Genomic DNA, 18,934 nt, shown 5'->3' with positions numbered 1-18,934 from the left:
CCTGCTGTAACACTGACCTCCTCTCACCCACTGCTGGCTGTGTCCTAGGCCAGGGACACAGGACAAAGAAGGACTGTCCTCGAGGACTGGGGCTGTCCTGGGGGGGATCTGTGCAAAGAGCTGCTCAAGGACAGGGCTGCTGCCAGTGGGTGTTTGTGGAAAGGGTCTCCTCCCTGCCACAGCACAGAGGAGATGAAAGGTTCTGGGGATGGGCACCTCAGGTGCTGTGGTCTGTGGCTGTGGTCCCATCCAGACAAGCCCTGCAGCAATTCCAAGAATGTGGAGCTGAAGCAGGGCCCAAGATAAGGCTGTGCAGACAACAGAGCTTTTATCTGCCTCAAGGCTGCTCTTCCCCCCTCCAGGTTACACCACAAGCAGCTTGCCAAGACTCATTTGTTCCAGCCTTCAGACCATTCCTATCTTTTTGTCCTTCTCCAAATCTTTCACTAATCATCCTTTAGGCCACCCCAGTCCCTGCCTGCCTCCGGGCCCTTCGCTCCCCCACCAGCTTTCTCCACAGCAAGCTCAGCCATTCCATCCTATCCACTGCTAGGTCCTATGTCTTCCTTGGAGATGCAGCATTTGCCCTGCCTCACCACCACTGGGCCACTAAGCAAAGAAGCAGCCCAGGGTGACACAGGCCCAGAGACATCCTAATCCCTAAAGCCATCTGCTATTGTCTGCTGGAGACCAGAGGCTTCAGCAGGAAGTTGCAGCCTTCTCCAGAGCAAGATACATGCTGGGCTGGCTCTGCTAAGGTGGACAGAAGTCAAAGTGACCCTGGTGAATTACAGCAAGCAGCCACCTGAGCCAGGGACAGCAAAGCCAGCCCTGCCCAGCCCCACAGGGCAGGTCCTGCTAGCCCAGAGGCAGCAGTGGTGCTGCCCAGCTACCCCCCAAGGAAAGAATTTTCCTCTGTTTGCTTCAAAGCTTAAAGCTCCAGGATTCTGCCTGCAATCCCCTACAGAGAGTCACAAGCAACTTACTCCAAAGGCAGCACTCCCATTTTTTAAGCCTTGGAGCCCTCCTGCAACCTGCAAGGGGCCCTTTACCACCATGGTCTGTTGGCCACATCCAGAGAGTGTCAGTCTGGACCAGCAGAGCTTGGGTCAGGAGACAAGCACCTGAGACTTCCCCCAACATCCCTGAGCCACAAACAAGGCAAAAGCAAGCACCGTGAGCTGTGCCAGGGTCCCTAGCTCAGGTCGGGGCTCACCGTCCTCACGGGGCAGGGTGAAAGACCCAGAAAGCAGCTCCTGCTGCACTATATGTAGAGGGGGGAGGGAGGCTGCAGCCCTTGATCTCTCACCTCTACCCCGGAGGCAACCATTGCCAGGGCTGCTGGCTGAGGGGAGGAAACCTAACGCAGACCCCTGGTACTCGGCAGCCCGGCAGCCCCCAGCCCTCCAACCACAGCCCCGGGTCCGGGAAGTTTGGGGTAGTCCTGCAAGGGAGAGGTGAGTACCCCTCGGGGTCCCGGGCTGCGCCAACCTCCTGCACGTAGCCAGGGCAATTCGCGCAGCCGGGACCCTCTGTGGGGTGCAGGACTCCGGGCACGGAGGGATGCTGCGGGACCGGCCAGGAGCCGCCCTCTGTCCCCTCCTGCCACCTCCCTAGCCGCGGCGGGCGGGTCCGCAACCTGCACGGCCCCTTTCGCTTTCGTTTCTCGCTGCGAGCTCGGCCCCGGCGCTGCCCAGCCCTGCCCGGAGCGGCTCGGTGCGGTACGGTGCTCCTCGGCACACCTCAGCACGACTCGGCTCGGCGCAGCTCGACCCAGCCATGCCCAAGTTCAGCTTGGCGGAGACCAGGTACTGCGGGGACGAGTTCGTGCAGTTCCTGCGGGAAACGGGCCGGGAGCGGGAGAACCGGCGGGACGCGCTGCGTGGCATCTACAACACGGAGTTCCGGGAAAGGTGAGGGCTCTCGGCCGGACCTGGGCTGCGTGGCCTGGGAATGTCCCCAGCCAGCACCCAGGCCCTGGCCAGTTTCACCAGTGTCTGTCTAGCATCACCCAGTCCCTGGCCAGCATCACCAGTCCGCAGCTAGGGTGTGAAGCCAACTCTAGGCAGGAGCCGGGTGTGATGGTGGCACTGGGGAGTAGGTTGGGTCGTCAAGGGCTCCCCCACGAACAGCGGGGACCCGCACCGGTTCAGCTCAAGCTCAGGGGCTCTGCTCTCCAGGCACAGGGAATAAAGGGGCAGCATTGTGAGGCAGGCCCTGTGCCCCTGGGCTGTGGACGTAGCCAGAGGCAGAGCTGTTCTCCAGACACCAGCCCGGCTTTGGGTCCCCTCCACCTCACCACAGTCCTGCCAGGATACTTCTCAGGCGCATAGCAGCTGCCTGGGCACGGCCACTCTCACTCCCCACTTCACCCTGCTGTCACCAGTCATGCTGGCCCTTGTGCAACATCTCTGCTGTTAATCATTAGCAAGGCTGGGAGCGCTGTGGGATGCGCCTTGGGCTGTGGGAGTAGGGACCTGGGAATGTATTGCTGCCAGGGGTGCAGTGGTGACACCTTGGAGGAGCTCCCATCTGCACCCACTCTGCCCCTGGGACCGTGTAGGGGGCTGACCCCTCCAGACAGCCTCTTCTGTGGATAATCTGGGGACGGGGACAGGTCCATGCCCTGCTGCTGCTTGTGCAATGGCAGGGGCAGAGTCTGTGTGGCCAGACAACAGTGCTATGGCACATCTGGAATGGCCATGGCACAGCTGGAATGGCCACACTACATCATGCAGAGATGCAAGATTTGCATGGGCCAGTGAAAAGCCCCAGTCCTTCCCCTCGCCCAGTGCAGAGGGGAGCTACTGAGGGCCCCTCACCCAAGCCTCTGTGCCCACTTCCCCCTCCCACGCTCTTCACCTCCTCTCAACTGCTGGTGCCCTCAGAGAAACCTCTCTCCCTGTGCAGGACTGAACCCAAAAGGCCCAACTTCTCGTGCGTCTTGTACGCTCTGAAGATGAACCACCGGGCGCAGGTGTATGGGGGGTTGGTGTACTTCAAGGTAAGGGATGCCCTGTGCTGGGCAAAAGGCAGCTCCTGCCCTGCTCTGGGACTTGCTCTGTAGGAGCAGGACCCCAGGGCCATGCTGGTGCTAGCTGCTCCTCACAGGACAAGAAGAGAGTGGTGATAGCAGACCAGTACTGGAGACCCAGAACCAACACACAGGCAGCGGCAGCAGTGTCAGCATCAGCGTCAGCATCAGCCTCAGCATCAGCCTCGGCATCAGCATCTGCCTCAGGGCAGCAGCCCAGCTCTGGTCCACGAGTGCCCCAAAGCCGTGCCAAGAAGTGGTACGACCAGCTACACCTTGCCCAAGCCTCCTCTAACGTGGCCCTGGGGATCCCCCACCTTGGCTGGAACCAACCCTCCTGTCCTGCAGGGCTGAGTTTATCCGTGGGAAGCATGGGGTGGAGATCACCTCGGAGCACGACCAGAGCCCTGGGCAGATCCGCTTCCCGGTGGTGCCCGGCAAGCCCCGGACGGTCACCATCGTGGTGCAGAACCAGGGGACCGAGGCTGTGACCCTGCAGCGGTGCCAGCCACGCCGGCGGTTGCAGGAGTTCTCCTTCAGTGACAAGGAGGGGGTGACACAGGGACAGTCAGTGCTGCTGCACCCAGGTAGGGCCCCATCCCCTGCCACGTCCTCTGCCCTGCACCCTGCCCTGCCGGAGGTGCAGGACCCAGCTCTCACATCTGTGCCTTGCAGGCAGCAAGTACCCTGTCCAGGTGCGGAGCCAGGCCCCCTGCAATGGGTACTTCCGTACCGTGGTGGTCTTTGAGTTCACCAAGGAGCCCCAGGAGCACTTCATTATCGGTCGCAGCGTTGCTGCTGTTGCTGAGAGCCAGCTGGCCAAGGACCTGGGGCCCTCGGAACCTTTCCAGCCTTACCAGGATGATCTCCGCCGCCCTGTCACTGTCATCACTGAGGAAGGCTTCCCTCCCACCAGGTACGTGGTAGGATCACCTGCTGCCATCCTCTGCAGGGGGCCCCAGCCTGTTCTCCAGCTGGGACAAGACTCAGCTGCCTGGCACCTGGCTGGCGGGCACCCCAGGACAGTGCTTCATCCCTCTGCAATGGGTGGTGACAGTGGGGTTGGGGACATCCTGCTTGCCCGGGCCACAGGTGGCTGCAGCCCAGGGGCAGCCCAGTCCTGCAATTCCTGTGGCACCACTGTCCCCTCTGCTCAGCTCCCAGCAAGACGAACTGGAGAAGGAAATCCCTCTGGACACCTACAAGTACCCAGAGAGGCTCAAGAAGGCAATTGTGACTGGACCCAAAGCCAGTGCCAACCCCAGCTGGGCTGCCATGCAGTGAGTACCAAGGGGTGGGGGCAACACCACCCAGCCCTGTGCCTCCTACCTGCTGCCCTTTGGCTGAAGCATCCCCAGGGCACAGTAACCACCCTGCTGCCTGCAGGACGCTGCTGGAAGCTCCCCTGAATGTAGAGAACTACCAGGAGAAGTTCCAGCTGCTGCTGCACCTAGAGGAGATCCAGATGGAGGTGGACATCCGTCGCTACGACATGAAGGACGTGACCATGGAGCAGGACAGGGGGCTGCTGGTCCTCAAGGTGTGTAGAGCGAGCTGGGGGGCCAGGAAGGGCGCTGGGGCTCGGGAGCGCCTGGCCTCACGCTGGCTGCTTGGCAGGTGCCCGGTGTGGCTGAGAACCGCCCGTCCGTGCTGAAAGGAGACCACCTCTACGTCAACCTCAGCAGCGAGCGCGACCACTCCCCCCTCGTGCAGTACAAAGGCTACGTGCATGGCGTGGAGCTGGAGAGGGTCAAGCTTGGCTTCTCCACCAAGTGAGTGGTGTCCAGCCCCAGCCAGGCTGGCAGAGCTCTGCTAGCCCTACTTGGACCCACCACGCATGGGCTGGGACAGGCTGGGGAGGACATGGGGGAGTGTCCCTATGGCCTGCTCACCCCACTCCTTCCCAGGCTGCAGAAGTTGTTTGTGAACAACCTGAAGTTCGATGTGACCTTCACCTTCAGCCGGCTGCCGCTGCGGATGCAGCACCGTGCTGTGGAGCTGGCCATGCAGCACGGCTTGGCCAGCCTCCTCTTCCCTTCTGCCTCCTGCCACCGGCCCCTCCTCACAGGCACCTTCCAGCCCCGGTGAGTCCAAGTGCTGGAGGGGACAGGGTGGGATGGGAGATGAGGAGAGCCTGGGGACCCAGCACACTCAGCCCCAGCTCCTGCAGGTGGTTTGACCGCAAGCTGCAGTCCAACGAGGAGCAGTGCAGAGCTGTGACACACATCGTGATGGGGATATCCAGGCCAGCTCCATACATCATCTTTGGTCCCCCTGGGACTGGCAAGACAGTCACCATGGTAGAGGCCATCAAGCAGGTGAACAGCCACCGGCCTGGCCCAGCCCCCCAGGGTCATTGCTGCCCTCCCTGGCCTGTGGCATTCACTGGCCCCTCTTGCCACCTAGGTGTGGACGCACCTCAAGGACTCCCGGATCTTGGCCTGTGCCCCTTCCAACAGCGCTGCAGACCTGCTGTGCCAGCGCCTCATCAAGGACTTTGCTCCACGGTACATCTACAGGCTGATGGCAAAATCCAGGAACTTCGAGGAGGTGCCTGATGATATCAAGGTAGGTTCCTCTACCTCCATCCTGGCACCCTACAGCCCATCTGCGTTGGTGGCCCTGGGGAGAGCAGGGTCCAACCAAACGCCTGTGTTTCAGCGCTGCTGCAACTGGGACAATGAGCAGAGATGCTATGTGTACCCGAGCAAGAAGAACCTGGGCTGCTACCGGATCATTGTCGCCACACTGGTGACAGCAGGAAGGTCAGAGGACCTGGGGTTGTCCCCAGCACCCCCAATGGGGGTGGGGCCCAGGGGCTGCCTCACAGCCAGGCTGTGAGGGCAGCAGGAAAAGGGTGTGGAGAAGGGTGGGCAGGGGACAGGACCCCTCCTCTAAGGGAGGGTGAGCACCAAGGCAATGGGGAAAGGGTGAGTAGCTGGGACAGGGATGCTGAGGAAGCCTCACCCAGCTCTCCCCCAGGCTGGTGTCAGCCAAATTCCCCCCAGGGTTTTTCTCCCATGTCTTCATCGATGAGTGTGGCCAGGCACTGGAGCCAGAGAGTGTGATCGCCATCGCGGGTGAGTGGTGCCCAGCTGCCCTCTTGGGGACCAGCTTCTCTGTATGACTTGAAGATCCCCTTGTCCCCCACTGAACTCTCCCTCTGCCCAGGGCTCCTGACTCCCATGGACCAGAAGACCAACCCCAATGGGGGGCAGCTGGTGCTGGCAGGAGACCCTCAGCAGCTGGGTTATGTCCTGACATCACCACTGGCCATCGAGCACGGCTTGGGTGAGTGGGGCGAGGGGTGAGGCTGCTGCCAACAGCTGGGGTGGCCAAGCAGCTTTGTGTGGAGCCACAGAGTCCCTCTGGGCGCAGGCACCTCGCTGCTGGAGAGGCTGATGCTGCACAACCCCCTGTACAAGAAGTCAGACAGAGGATATGACCCTCGGTTTGTCACCAAACTGCTCTGGAACTACAGGTGAGGATGGGGACAGCACACGGATGGGCACAGGCAGGGTCCAGAGCCCTGCAGTGTCACAGGAGATGGCAGCAAACCCTCTGTTCCCAGTGCACCGTGCCTGGGAGGGTGCTGGGGCTGCATGGCACCCACCCTGGGCTCTGTCCTGCCTCTGCCAGGTCCCACGAGGCCATCCTCAGGATCCCCAATGAGCTCTTCTATGACAATGAGCTGAGAGCCTGCGAGAGCTGCGAGCTCGACGTCCGCAACACCTACTGTGCCTGGGAGGAGCTCCCCAAAAAAGTGAGGGGGGCAGCAGAGAGGGGGCCTTGGGGGAGCCCTGAGCCACAGGGCTCCACCTGCCCAACACTGTCCATCCCCAGGGCTTCCCCATCATCTTCCATGGGGTCTGTGGGGAAGACCGGAGAGAGGCCAAGAGCCCCTCGTTCTTCAACACGTCTGAGATCGAGGTGCTGGTTCACTACCTCAGGAAGCTGCTGCAGAGTGGGGGCAAGAAGGGCATCCCCAGCATCTCGCCCAAGGAGATTGGCATCATCTCTCCCTACAGAAAGCAGGTGAGGGGCACATCTCATGAGGAGAGATATTCCCCCCCCCCCCACCAAGGGATAGGGGACAGTGGGGTAGATGGGCAGCCCCAGGGTGGCACACCAGGGTGGCTCTGTGGTGGCTGGACTGTGCTGTGTGCCTTTCCTAGGTGGAGAAGGTCCGGAAAGCCATCACCTCCCTGGACCCTGTGCTGCGGGCACTGCCGGACATCAACCAGCTGAAGGTATGGTTCTGGGCGTGGGGCAGAGAGGAGCCCACCCTGTCGTGGGGGTGCTTCCTGGCCCCTCACCAGCTGTCCCCACCCCAGGTGGGCTCCGTGGAGCAGTTCCAGGGCCAGGAGCGCCGGGTCATCCTCATCTCCACTGTGCGCAGCTGCAACGAGTACCTCGCGCTCGATGAGACCTTCAGGCTGGGCTTCCTCAAGAACCCCAAGGTACCCTGCTGCCCCGAGCCAGGCCCTCCTCTTAGTACCCCCTGCTCCCCTCTGCTCTCCTGCAGCCGGCAGAGCTGCTGCGGGAGCTCAGCGCTGCGCTGAAGGTGCCTGCACCCAGGCGGGGCTAGGAGGGACCTAGCAGGGCTTCTGCAGGCTCTGTTGTGACAGGACAAGAGGTGATGGTTTGAAACCAAAAGAGGGAGGTTCAGACTGGAGAGAAGGCAGAAATGTTTGACACTGAGGGTGGTGAGACCCTGACCCAGGTTGGCTAGTGTCCTGGAACCATTCCAGGTCAAGTTGTTCAGGGCTCTGAGCAACCTGCTCTAGTTGCAGAACCTGCTGACTTGGGGGGTGGGGGGAAGGGTTGGACTGGATGAGCTTTAAAGCTCCCTCCTCCCCAAAACCATTCTGTCATTCTCTTGTTCTCCTCTCAGAGGCTCAACGTGGCCATCACCAGGGCCAAGGCTCTGCTGATCGTGGTGGGTAACCCAGCTGTGCTCAGCAAGGACCAGCACTGGCAGAGGTGAGCCCTGCCCTGCTCCAGAGCTCCTGCTTGCCCTTCCCTGCCACTCACAGATGGTGCCTGTCCATGCCAGTGCTATGGAGGCAGTGAGGCCAGTGTCAGCAGCAAGGTCAGTGCCACCTCCTGCCCATACTGCCTTTGCTCTGTGCCAACAGGTTCCTCAGGTACTGCAGAGAGCAGGGGGGCTACACTGGCTACCCCTACGAGGACGAGAGCCCAGACGAGGATGGCCTTGCTGCTGGCCTCGGTGCCCTGCATCTTGGCCATTAGCAGCCAGGTGAGCAGGGCCTGGAATTGTCCACAGAGCTGTGGCTGGAGTTGGGTCAGGACTGGCACATCCAGAGCCAGGCTTCACCCTGCCACCTACAGCACCGGGAGGCTTCTCCTGGGCAAGTGGGACAGGGCTCAGGATGGGCTCTTGCTCAGGGGGCTGCCTGTCCCCTCCCAAGCCAGGGGCCAACTCTGCCATGAGGTTTCTCTGCAGGAAACCCCACTGGGAGAGAAGGAGAAGCCCTGTGGAGCTTCAGCACTCTTCAGCCTGCAGCAGTCTCCTGCTCTCCCCCCACCTTTGTCCTAGGGTGACCCCCATGCATCCCTGCAGAGATGGGCAAGGGGATCCTGACAGCTATCAGTCACAGCCAAGAGCCCTGGCAAGGGCTGGGGTAGACACTTCCCCTCACAGAGTGGGACCACACCAGTGCTGAACTGGGACCATTCTGCTTTTTAAGCAGTTTTTGATACTGTTGTGGAAGGCCTTGTGCCTGGTCTCATCCATCCATGAACAGCTCAGACCAGAGCTTCTCCTCTGAAGAGCATCACTGGATGCCCAGGGGAGCCTGGTGCTGCTGTGGTGGAGGTGGGTGCAGGCAGAGACCAGGCTGGGCACAGGGTGGCTGCTGTCCCCTGTCCAGTACCAGCTGGCCTAAGAGCTGGCATGGCCACACAGGCACACCTCACTTTGTTTCCCTGAAATAAATGTTTAGAGAAAAAAAAAGCTGTGTTGATCTTGAGTCCTGGGCTCTGCCACCACCACTGGGACTGCTGGAGAGGGGTGGGCTGGCTGCAGCCCTGCTCCAGGATGGTCACAGAGGAGGGGTAGCTCCAGCACACTTCCACACCAGGGGGTGGGCACAGCTGGGGGGCTCCCACTCTGCCCTTCCCATATAAGCTTCTCCCTGGCTCCTATCCCAGCCCACAGTGATGAGCCCTGATCCTGCACCAGTGGCTGGAGCAAGGAGGGCTGGGGCCGAGCAAGCCCCGTACCCTGCAGCACATGGACCCAGCCCCCAGGCAGCAGCCTGGGCAGGGGCACAAAGGGCAGCCAGAGGGATGCCACGCAAGCAGAGTTACAGTTACTAAAATACCAGTTTGCATTTATTCTCCCAGCTATGCAGTTCAGTTTACTGGTGCCAAGTCCGTGACCAGTGCAGACTGGAAGGCAGCATTACTGGCAGAGCTGGGCAGAGGCACAGTCCCGTGGGCAGAGCACTTCTGGCAGCAGCCAAGCCCAGCTCTGCCCACAGATGAGGCTGAAAGCTGCCCTGGACACGTCCCTGTGAAACGCTGGTGTGTGCTGCCCACCCCGAGGGCACAGCAGACCCCACGGGCGAGCTGCAGGCACCGGCACCTCCAGCTGCTGTGGCACCTGCCCGGAGCCGGGGAGGGAGAGCGAACACCACGGCGATCCCCATGGCAGAGGCACAACCGGGGAGGTTGGTACAGAATGGGGAGACACAGGGGAGCTACGGACAGCCCCGTCCATGGGTATGGAAGGCACTGGCCCCGCACGGTCCCGGAGCCTCACAGGGTCACCCCACGGGCTTGGGGTGGCAGCTCTTGTGCAGAAGGTTGGGGGCAGGTACTGGCACCACCAGGTCCCGCTTCGGCCGCCCGCCAGCGCTGGCAGCTGCCTGCTGGCCGCGGGCCGCTCAGAGCAGGGGGCAGCCCCTGCGCCGCTTGTTCTTCCGCACCTGCAGCCCCGCGCGTGTGGCCATCTCGAAGACCTCCCGCACCCCCTCCTTCGTCTTGGCCGAGCACTCCAGGTAGCCGAAGGCATTGATCCTGTTGGCCATGTCCCGCCCTTCCTCCGGCTTCACGGGCTCCTGGGGAGCATCAGAGAGAGGGTTCAGAGAGAAGGGCAGCAGGAGCAGCCTGGCTGCCCTGGGGACATCCAGGACCCGGCACCGGGAAGCCAGGGTGGAGAGAGGCAGGTCCCTGGCTGAGGCTGCAGGACCCAGGGCTCTGTCCCCACCTGCTTCATCTTGGCCAGCTCCCGCCGCGTGTGCTCGTCGTTCCGCAGGTCCTTCTTGTTCCCCACCAGGATGATGGGCACGTTGGGGCAGAAGTGCTTCACCTCTGGTGTCCACTTCTCAGGGATGTTCTCTGCAACAGGCACACGTGGACCCCCCCATGAGCTAAGGCTCTGCTCCCCTCTGCAGCATTCTCTTCTCCCACCACTTCCACCCAGCCAGAAAGTTCTTAGCATCTCCCCAGCAGGCAGGCAAAGCCAGGAGATGGAGGGGAGGGACTGGCACCTCCCAGGGGGTTTAGCAGCAGCACCCAGTCCTGTGGCAGCCCCAGGCCAGGTTCCCCCCTGGCTCCCTGCTCCCTACCGAGGCTGTCTGGGCTGTCAATGGAGAAGCACATGAGGATAACATCCGTGTCTGGGTAGGAGAGGGGCCGCAGCCGGTCGTAGTCCTCCTGCCCTGCTGTGTCCCACAGGGCCAGCTCCACCTGAGGGGGTGAGAGGGACAAACCTCAGCAGCTTGCAGACAGCTTGGCAGCTTTATCTTCCTCAGCTGCAGCTAGAGTCTGCCCTCAGGCTGGGGCAGGTTCAGGGTGACCCAGACACCTGGATGCTCAGAGTCACACAGACCAACCCAGGCAGCAGTGCAGGGCTGTGGCACTGGGACCAGGGGAGAGAGGGGACTGGAACAGCTCTGTGGCATTCCTTACCTGCTTCCCATCTACCTCGATGTCAGCAATGTAGTTCTCGAACACAGTGGGCACATAGACCTCGGGGAACTGGTCCTTGCTGAAGACGATCAGCAGGCACGTCTTCCCGCAGGCACCGTCCCCCACGATCACCAGCTTCTTCCTGATGGCTGCCATCGCTGTGGGCACAGCAGGGGGTCAGCGGGGACACAGCAGGGGGGCAGCGGGATGCAGCACCCACAGCTAGTCCATGCTCCCTGCCCCTCCCTCCCCAAAGTCTTTTGCATAACTGCCCAGGAAGGTACCAGCCACAGGCATCCGGCCACACACCGGCATGAGCTGAGTGCCGGGACAGAAACACTCCCAGCCCCGCACTCCAGCTCCCACACTGGTGCTGCAAGAACCAGCCCCTCTGGAACCTCTCACATCCATCACCATGACCAGAAGCAGCACACTGATGCCCCAGCCCCAGTGAGTGCCAGAGACTTCATGCCAGGCAACAAATCACTCTCTGCCTGACCCCCAGCCCCAGGCAGCAAGGCTCCTGCCCCCACCATCCAACTTCCCCCATGCCACCACCCCAGGGAGAAAGAAGGCTTTTCTGGTGCCCTCGGAGCCACACACACCTGCCAGTTTTATTTCAGGTTATAAATTCTTCAGGGCAGAAGCTGCACTACAGGTTTCACCCAGGCACGCTCAGCAGCTCCCAAATAACCCCAGCAGCAGGAGGAATGTGCCAGGCTGAGCTATTGGATGCCCATGCGAGCAGGACTTGCGTGCCTGGCACCCCAGCACTGGGCTGGCCCCAGCCCAACTCGTTTGACAAAGGAGCCTTTGCCACATCATGACCAAGAGCCGACGCTGGCACCCACAGCAGGAGAAGCTGCCAGCCGTGCCCAGGGAGGCTGCTCTCTCTGTCCTGCATCACAGGGATGCAGCCTGACAGGTGAAAAACCCTTTCCTTGTGCCCTCCTGCTCCTGCTCGTCCCAGCTGGACCAGGGACACCGACAGCCCCACACAGCCAGGAGCTCACCCCAGGAGATGGCCTTTGTGTTATGGAGGCAGGAAATAGGGCTGGAGGAGTCTCCCGTTTCCTGCCCACTTGAGGAGGGAAAGCTCTTGAGGACAGCATATCCCTGGGGACTCAAGAAATGTGTCACCCTGCTGGAAGCACAAAACAAGGGAAAATTACCAGGCCCGAGGCTGCTGACAAATACAGAGCTGGCACAGGGGCTGGGTGGAGACCTGGTGGTGTTGCCATGGCACAGAATGGAAGGGGCAAGGCAGAGCCCCACCACTCCACTCTTCCACTTATCACCTGCCAAACTGCCGACCAAAAAAGCAAGAAATGTTTTGTGCAGCTGATAAAGGAGCAACTGGCTGAGCTCACCCCAGGAATGAGGGCTTGACTGCAGTCCCACCCCACACTCTGCACTATTGCAGATAACAAGGTATAAAGGCTGCCCCAATTTCATATCTAATTTGGAAGGGACTGAGAGTTGGAAGCCAAAGGGCTGGGGCAAATCAACAGGTCTGACACTGTCACCCCCCCCACACACACCCAGGGACACCTTTTGTGACTTCAGCTATGCTGAGTGCTTCCCCAGGAGATCCAGTGTGTGGCTGCAGTTGTTATTCTGGAGCTCATCTGCAGTTCAGTGCATTTGTCACCAGCAATCTGAACAGGCTGCACGTGAATAAACCAAACCATTCGCACATGGGACTGCTCCTGGTGAACCTGGCCAGACCTCCAGCAGATGGGCTTGCCTGGGTACTGAGTGTTGGGCTGGTGGCACCCACATCTGGCATAGCTACAAAGAGTTAAGTCCAGCTACCCCTTTCATCTCGGAGGACCCGCCAGAACCCAAGGGGATTCACCTCTTCCCAAGTCGATCCTTCTCTAAATGCAACACCCCCCCGCTGCAAACCATCCTTCTTGTCTGACCAAAGGTTCATCCTCCCTCCATTCACCATCTCCACAGCACGGGAAAAGGACAGCTCACGGACAGAAAAGTCTGTTTACTCAGAGCCAAAGCTCCTCTGCCCCCAGCAGAGCCTGATTTGCGACTCCGGATCTCACAGACGAGCGAGGGCAGCGCCGCCGTGGGGGACGCGGCGCTGCCCAACCCACCCAGCGCAGGAGACACAGCACAGCCAGCAGCAGAGACAAACACCAGCTCCCAGGCAGACACCAAGGTCTGCCCGTGCCCAATCTGTTGGGCACCAGACCTAAAACAACAACAAGAGACGCGGCGCAGCGTAGCAGGGTTGGATGCCAGCCCCCCCTGCCCACGTACTGACCGGCAAGGGGCCGGCAAGCCGCTGCAGCCCAGCTCCTTCCCACGGCCTCCGCTGTCCACCCTGACCCGGGACGGCTCCAGCCCCGGCAGCTCCCGCGCCCGGCGTGATGCCGAGCGGTGACTCAGCGGGCAGAGGCACCGTCCCCACCCAAAATCTCGGCACAATTCATTCCATTACTCACGAGAGTGGCCAGAAATAGCCCATTGCTAACGCGGGGCCGAGCGCAAGGGCGAGTGGGGCAAGGAGCCTGCAAGCACCTCATGCCTCGGTGGCTGCCCAGCCTGCCGCATCTGTGCCCTTGCCCCCCGAGCCAGCCGGCACAGCACCAGATGCTGATGGCACTTTGCTCCAGGACAGATTAACTCCTCTGTCACTCAGCAGGATAAGGCCAGTCCCTGGGACAGGGGAGCCCCATGCAAAGGGCTCTGCCCTGTTCCCTGACCATCAGTCAATAAGGGAGTAGTAAATGTGAGGACTTCACCACGACTGCCAGCAGGCCAAAGGGTTCCCAGGGTGTCATCATCCACATCAGATGTGCAAATCCAGATTTTAAACCTTGCCAAGCATTAACCACCCGAGTTACAGCACAGGCTGCCCAGCTCAGACAGCAACCACAGTGCTGGGGTGGCAGCTGCCCCTGAGGTGCCTCGCTGGAGATGCCTCCTGCTCATCCAGAGGTAAGGGCAGGGAGCAGCACCTTTGTGCTGGCTTCTCCCACAGTGGCACTGCCAAACCCCGCAGGGCTCCACACCCAGCCCTGTGCCCGCTGCTGCACAATGGGACAAGCACAGGATTGGTGTGTGCCACCACTGCTGGCAGTGCCCACGCTGCCAGCACCAGCCTGATCCTGCTCCGGCAGCTCCTTCAGCACGCCAAGAAACTGCAAAACGAAACCAAACTGCTCTGCTCTCCTCTCCTCTCCAAGCAGCTACTCTGCAGTCATCACCATAAAGCAGCTGGTGCTCCAGGACAGTCCCTGCCTTATTGGTCTCTCTCTGCTTCGTGCCTCAAAAATGTGAAGCTCCTGCTGAGCAGGAAAAGGGGAATTCCTCTGGCAGCAGGATGCATCCATCATCCAGGGCTTGCTCTGGGATCTCAGGAAATGGCAGACAAAGACATTAGGACTTTGGGAAAGGGACAGAAATCTTTCAGTGAACCTCTTTGGTAAGGCTGGAGCTCCTTGAGCCAACAGAATCACAGAACTTTAGGGGCTGGAAGGCACCTCAAAAGATCATCTCAGTCCAACCCCCCCCACCACCACCACCAACAGTCAGAGCAGGATCACAGAGGGGTTTTGTTCTACAGCAGAAATTCCCAAGTGCTGCTGGTGACAGCCGCACCCCGGCCAGACCTGTCACACCACTATCAGCAAAACCAGCCCCAGCTCTGCTCTGCCCACAGCCCTGGCCGCAGGCACAAGCCCAGAGCCTGGGCAGGGCTGGGCTGCTGGGGATGGGGCCATGCTGGGAGCAGCCCCTTTGCAGGGTCACCCCTTCACAAGGACACCCCCAGCACTGCCTGCGTGGTAGGGCCAGCTCCCCACAACCCCTCCCCCAAGGCCTCCTACCCCAAACAAAACCTCCTTGTCCTGAAGAAGCAGAGGAGATCGGAGTTAGGAGGGGGATCAAGGCTCCAGGCAGCACTTGTGCAGCCGCCAGCATCACCCTGGTGATCTTGGCCAGAGATAGAAGAGCAGACCTGGGCTCGTGTTCCTGCCCTGCAGAGCTGCCACCAAGCATGTCCTTGCAGCCTGTCACATGATTAAAAAACGTTCCCCTGCCACAGCAGCTCTTTGGTTGCTCCCCTTGGATGAGAGGCTCATAGAACAACCAGACCCATCACCGAAGGCCCAGGCCTGCCTGGATCCCCTGGCACCATGACACAACCACAGAAGGAAAACCACCTCTCTGAATAAATCAGGATCTTCCTGGCATTGCTCTGCCTTCAGCTCTGCCAGTGGTTTAAGAAACAAAAGCAGCCAGAGAGCTCAGCTGGGCTGGGCTAACCCCAGTTTGGAAGGAGCTGGGCTGGGCTAACACAGCACAGATCAGGCTCATGGCCAGGACCACCATAGGGCATTCAGCTGGATCTCAGGAACCCAAACATCCACCTTCAGCTGCAGCCTGGCATGCAGGTGAGGGTGACAGGAGCCTGCAGCATCCCAGGAGCTGGGACATTGCAGGGGACACAGAAAACTTTTCCTGAGCAGTGCAGCCAGGGTCAAGCCACCTCCCCTTCTAAAGATGGCCATGGTGTGCACAGGGCTGATGGCACTGCAGGCAAGGGCACCTCAGTTCAGTGCCCCAGTGACATGCCACCAGGCAAACAGGAGCCACTTTGGGCAGCCACAGGCCACCATGGGTCCCCACTGGACAGGGGCAAGGGGTTGCCTCCCTCCTGCACCCCCAAGAGCGGCTCTCCTCCCTGCACAAACTGGGAGCCCTACCAAAGTGGGTGTGGAGGCCACAGCTGGCCCCAAGTAACTGGAAGAGGTCTGAAGGTGTCTGGGGACAGAATGACAGAGGGGCAGGTGTCATTTGCACACATCATCAGCAGAAAGCCCTGCAGGGCTGTGTCACAACAGGAAAGGTCCTAGCTGGTAGGACTTGCTGGCACAGCTGGCATGATGAAAAAGAAAGTAAACTTCCAAACTAGAATCTGACAGCTCTGTGGGTGTCCATCCACAGGAATCTGCTGAGACATCTAAATGGCCAAAGAAACAGAGGACAAGTGTCCTGGAAAGTGGTCCAGACATCAGAGACTCTTGCACAACAGCAGGAAGTTCCAAACAGGATTTGAAGCACAGAGCAATGCAAAGGGGACAGCATGGGCAGGAGCCCTGCTCCAAGCCAGATCACAGCCTGGAGAGGCTCAAAGCATCTCTGGGGCTGGCACAGCAGGAGCTGCAATTTCACACTCACAGCCCCAGGCAGGCCCAGCTGGGCATTTCTGTGCAGCACAGAGGAGACCAACCTCCATCCCTTGCCAACGACCACCCTGGCACCCAGAGCAGCACCCACACCCACAATGGTTCCTGCTGCTCAGAGCCTCCTGTCCCACCTGCCACCACTGCTGCCAAAACCACCCAGCACAGAGCACCAAGGCACAGCTGCCTGGGACCTCTCAAGATCCACACCTGCCACATCCAAACGATGAGCAACCATCAGAGGAAGAGCCCAAACTCAGCATCCCAGGTGCTCCCAGGGCAGGGGTAGGCAGCCCGGGTTCCCAGCATGTTCCAGCAGCACAGGGCAAGCTGCTGCAGCTGGAGCTGGAGCCGAGCAGCCTGGCTGGGTGGTTCTCATTGCTAAATCCCACAGAAACATCCACAAGCAAAACAGAGAAGGGGACATGGAAGAGAAGAATTCTGAAGCCTAAACAAAGCTCTAACCACAAGTGCCTGAGCTCTGTGAGATGTCCAAAGGATCCAGAGGACATCAGGCTATGTTCTTATTTTACCTCCCATGGCAGTGACAGCCTTCCCAGGCTCAGGGCAGCACAAGGGTCCTGCTGCAACCTCCCAGTGCCACACCAGAGTCTGAGCAGACGCCGGTACTGCTGCAGTCCCTGCTGCTGCCCCAGCACCAATCAAGATTTGCTAACACAGTCCTTACTTTTCATGTCAAGAGCTTCTCCAGGGTAAACAGCAAGTTAGGAGATGAGCCTGGACAACCCGACAACCTGTTGGGAGACAGTGACTTGGCTTATTTTCCACTCAAAACCAGGTTTCCCTGGAGAAGCTGTAGCTGCTAGGAACATGGAGCCGATTTAAAGTCCATAAACTCTCACACAGCCTCCACCTACTCGCAGCTGAGAAACTGAACTTAAACTGAAGCCGTTCGGCCACCCAAGGCCCTCGGCAAAATGCAGATAGCACACGACTGGGCTCGGTGACACGCCGGCAGCCAGCGCCGCGACTCCCTGCCTCCGGCTTCGCCTCTGGACGCTTCCACGGGGATGTGGCAGAGCTGCTGCTCCCCAGCTCCCAGCCCACTCCCACTGCAAAAACCTCCCAGGGACCACGCTGCCGTCTCCCGGGATGTCCGGAGGCTGGGGCTAGATCGGCACAGGGACACTCGGCTGCCAGGCTGCCCGTGCTGGAAAGGGCCGCGCAGTCATGCTGTTGGAATGCTCCCTTGCTCCGGAGACATTACACAATTATTTCTCCTCCCCGCAAGCCCCCCTAACGTAAATGTTTAAAAATGAGCTCAGCAGTAAGCAAAGGGAGATTTCCTTTTTCTGAAGCAAACACAGAGCGGCTGCCCCGCCAGCGAGGCTGGGCATGGGGATGCTGCTGCAGGGGGGGCAGTGGGGAGGGCTGACAGGACAGGCAGCAGCCCCCGGGGCTCTCACCCCAGCCTGGCCCAGGTTAGTTATTGGCTAGGAGGCAGCAGGGAGTCCCGTCCAGGTGGCACCCACGAGTGGGGAATCGCAGACCGTGACCACCCTGAAGAGATGACCAAACCGCGGCTGACCCACCCCTTGCCCCCCGCCCGGGGACCCCCAGCCCAGGCACACCCATCCCGTCCTGTCCTACTGTGCCCCACCCAGCTCGGCCTAGCTATCCGCCCTCATGTCCTGCTTCCCCAGCAGTGCCCCAGACCCCACCCCAGCACCGACCCCACACCCCACCGGTGCCAGTAGCGCAGATTTCAACAGTAATCCCAGAGCCATTTTCCCAGCCCTCACCAGTAACCTCAGACCCCACCAATACCAGTAACCTCAGACCCCACCAGTACCAGTAACCTCACATTTCAGCAGCAACCCCAGATCCCATTTCCTCCAAACCTCACCGGTAACCCCACACCCCAATTCCCCCAGCCCCATGCTCTGACTCCACACTTTACCAGTCCCAGTAATTCCACACCCCACCGGTAACCCCACACCCCAGCTCCCCAACACTGACCCCAAGGCCCCCAGGTCCCCGCACCCGCAGCAGTGGCCCTGCCGCTCCGCTGCCCCAGACCCCGCACGCCAAGCTCAGCCCCGCACCTCTCTCCGCCGCTGTCCCGTTCCCGGTCCCAGCCTCAGCCCCGGCCCCGGCTCCGCAGCGCGGCTCTGGCGGCACCGCCCCGTCCGGGGGCCGCCCGCGGAGGGCGGAGCGGCAGCTCGCCGAGCCGAGCCGAGCCGAGCAAAGCCGAGTCGAGCCGTGCGGTGCCGCGCTAAACCGTGCTGTGCCGTGCCCCTTCCCCGCGCCCTCCCCTTCCCGACGCCGGGGACTTGCCGCTGTGCCCCCACAGTTGCCATCCCCGGGCAGGGAGGTGCCTCCAGGCTCCGCCAGCCCGGGCTCACCGCAGGGATTTTCCCGGTTTCGGTTATTCCCGTGCAGGGAGCGGGATGATCCCGGCACTGAGCTTGCTTTATGGCAGCACTAGGAGCTCTGCCAGGGAGGCAGATCCCAGCGGGGCCAGCAGCAGGACTCCACCGTGCCCGTGCTGCCAGCCGCTCCCCCAGGAAAACCCTAACCCCACCGTGCCACAGCAAGAGTGTGAGGGCCGTGCCCTGTCCCCGTGAGACGCTGCCAGAGCCGGGCTGTGACGTGCCAAGCAACACATCAGGACGACCCCAGCGCAGGGGCTTTGCTCTCCGTGCCCCTCATGGGCTGTCGGTGAGAGGGGATTGGATCCTGCAGCCCCATCACACCCCAGCTGCGTGGATGAGCCCCAGTTCACTCAGACAGC

At 60.9% G+C, this 18,934-nt stretch overlaps 2 protein-coding genes across 4 annotated transcripts; one reads left to right on the top strand and one right to left on the bottom strand.

The window, feature by feature from the left end:
- Positions 1 to 1,651: 1,651 nt before the first annotated feature.
- On the top strand, positions 1,652 to 8,996 carry MOV10 (Mov10 RNA helicase). Its single transcript, XM_068159562.1, has 22 exons — positions 1,652 to 1,913; positions 2,911 to 3,004; positions 3,112 to 3,293; positions 3,383 to 3,621; positions 3,710 to 3,950; positions 4,192 to 4,314; positions 4,421 to 4,574; positions 4,652 to 4,806; positions 4,942 to 5,118; positions 5,205 to 5,352; positions 5,441 to 5,602; positions 5,696 to 5,799; positions 6,017 to 6,114; positions 6,206 to 6,325; positions 6,413 to 6,515; positions 6,674 to 6,797; positions 6,878 to 7,069; positions 7,210 to 7,284; positions 7,369 to 7,494; positions 7,929 to 8,017; positions 8,173 to 8,294; positions 8,502 to 8,996. Exons 1-21 carry the CDS (start codon positions 1,780 to 1,782, stop codon positions 8,285 to 8,287), a joined length of 2,955 nt encoding a protein of 984 aa, XP_068015663.1. The 5' UTR covers positions 1,652 to 1,779; the 3' UTR covers positions 8,288 to 8,294; positions 8,502 to 8,996.
- Positions 8,997 to 9,363: 367 nt separating this feature from the next.
- On the bottom strand, positions 9,364 to 18,346 carry RHOC (ras homolog family member C). 3 transcript variants are annotated; one of them, XM_068159559.1, is made up of 6 exons: positions 18,246 to 18,346; positions 16,868 to 16,934; positions 10,973 to 11,130; positions 10,630 to 10,750; positions 10,269 to 10,399; positions 9,364 to 10,119 (listed from the first exon to the last, which is right to left on the bottom strand). In XM_068159559.1, exons 2-6 carry the CDS (start codon positions 16,872 to 16,874, stop codon positions 9,946 to 9,948), a joined length of 591 nt encoding a protein of 196 aa, XP_068015660.1. In that variant the 5' UTR covers positions 16,875 to 16,934; positions 18,246 to 18,346; the 3' UTR covers positions 9,364 to 9,945. The 3 variants fall into 3 exon arrangements, with proteins under 3 accessions (XP_068015660.1, XP_068015661.1, XP_068015662.1); XM_068159560.1 differs by lacking the exon at positions 16,868 to 16,934; XM_068159561.1 differs by lacking the exons at positions 16,868 to 16,934; positions 18,246 to 18,346 and adding an exon at positions 13,254 to 13,332.
- Positions 18,347 to 18,934: the final 588 nt, after the last annotated feature.

This window comes from Melanerpes formicivorus, unplaced genomic scaffold, assembly GCF_026170545.1.
Source record: "Melanerpes formicivorus ecotype bairdi unplaced genomic scaffold, bMelFor1.0.p_v2 SCAF_46, whole genome shotgun sequence".
Lineage (NCBI taxonomy): Eukaryota > Metazoa > Chordata > Aves > Piciformes > Picidae > Melanerpes > Melanerpes formicivorus.
This window is presented reverse-complemented; position numbering and strand designations above follow the sequence as displayed.

Coding starts and splice junctions, on each gene's coding strand:
- MOV10 (XM_068159562.1), top strand. CDS start 1,780: ATGCCCAAGTTCAGCTTGGCGGAGACCAGGTACTGCGGGGACGAGTTC. Junction 3,294..3,382: donor CAAAGCCGTGCCAAGAAGTG/GTACGACCAGCT, acceptor CCTGTCCTGCAG/GGCTGAGTTTATCCGTGGGA. Junction 8,018..8,172: donor AAGGACCAGCACTGGCAGAG/GTGAGCCCTGCC, acceptor CTGTGCCAACAG/GTTCCTCAGGTACTGCAGAG.
- RHOC (XM_068159559.1), bottom strand. Junction 10,751..10,972: donor TCGAGGTAGATGGGAAGCAG/GTAAGGAATGCC, acceptor TCACCCCCTCAG/GTGGAGCTGGCCCTGTGGGA. Junction 10,120..10,268: donor AGCTGGCCAAGATGAAGCAG/GTGGGGACAGAG, acceptor GATGCTCCCCAG/GAGCCCGTGAAGCCGGAGGA.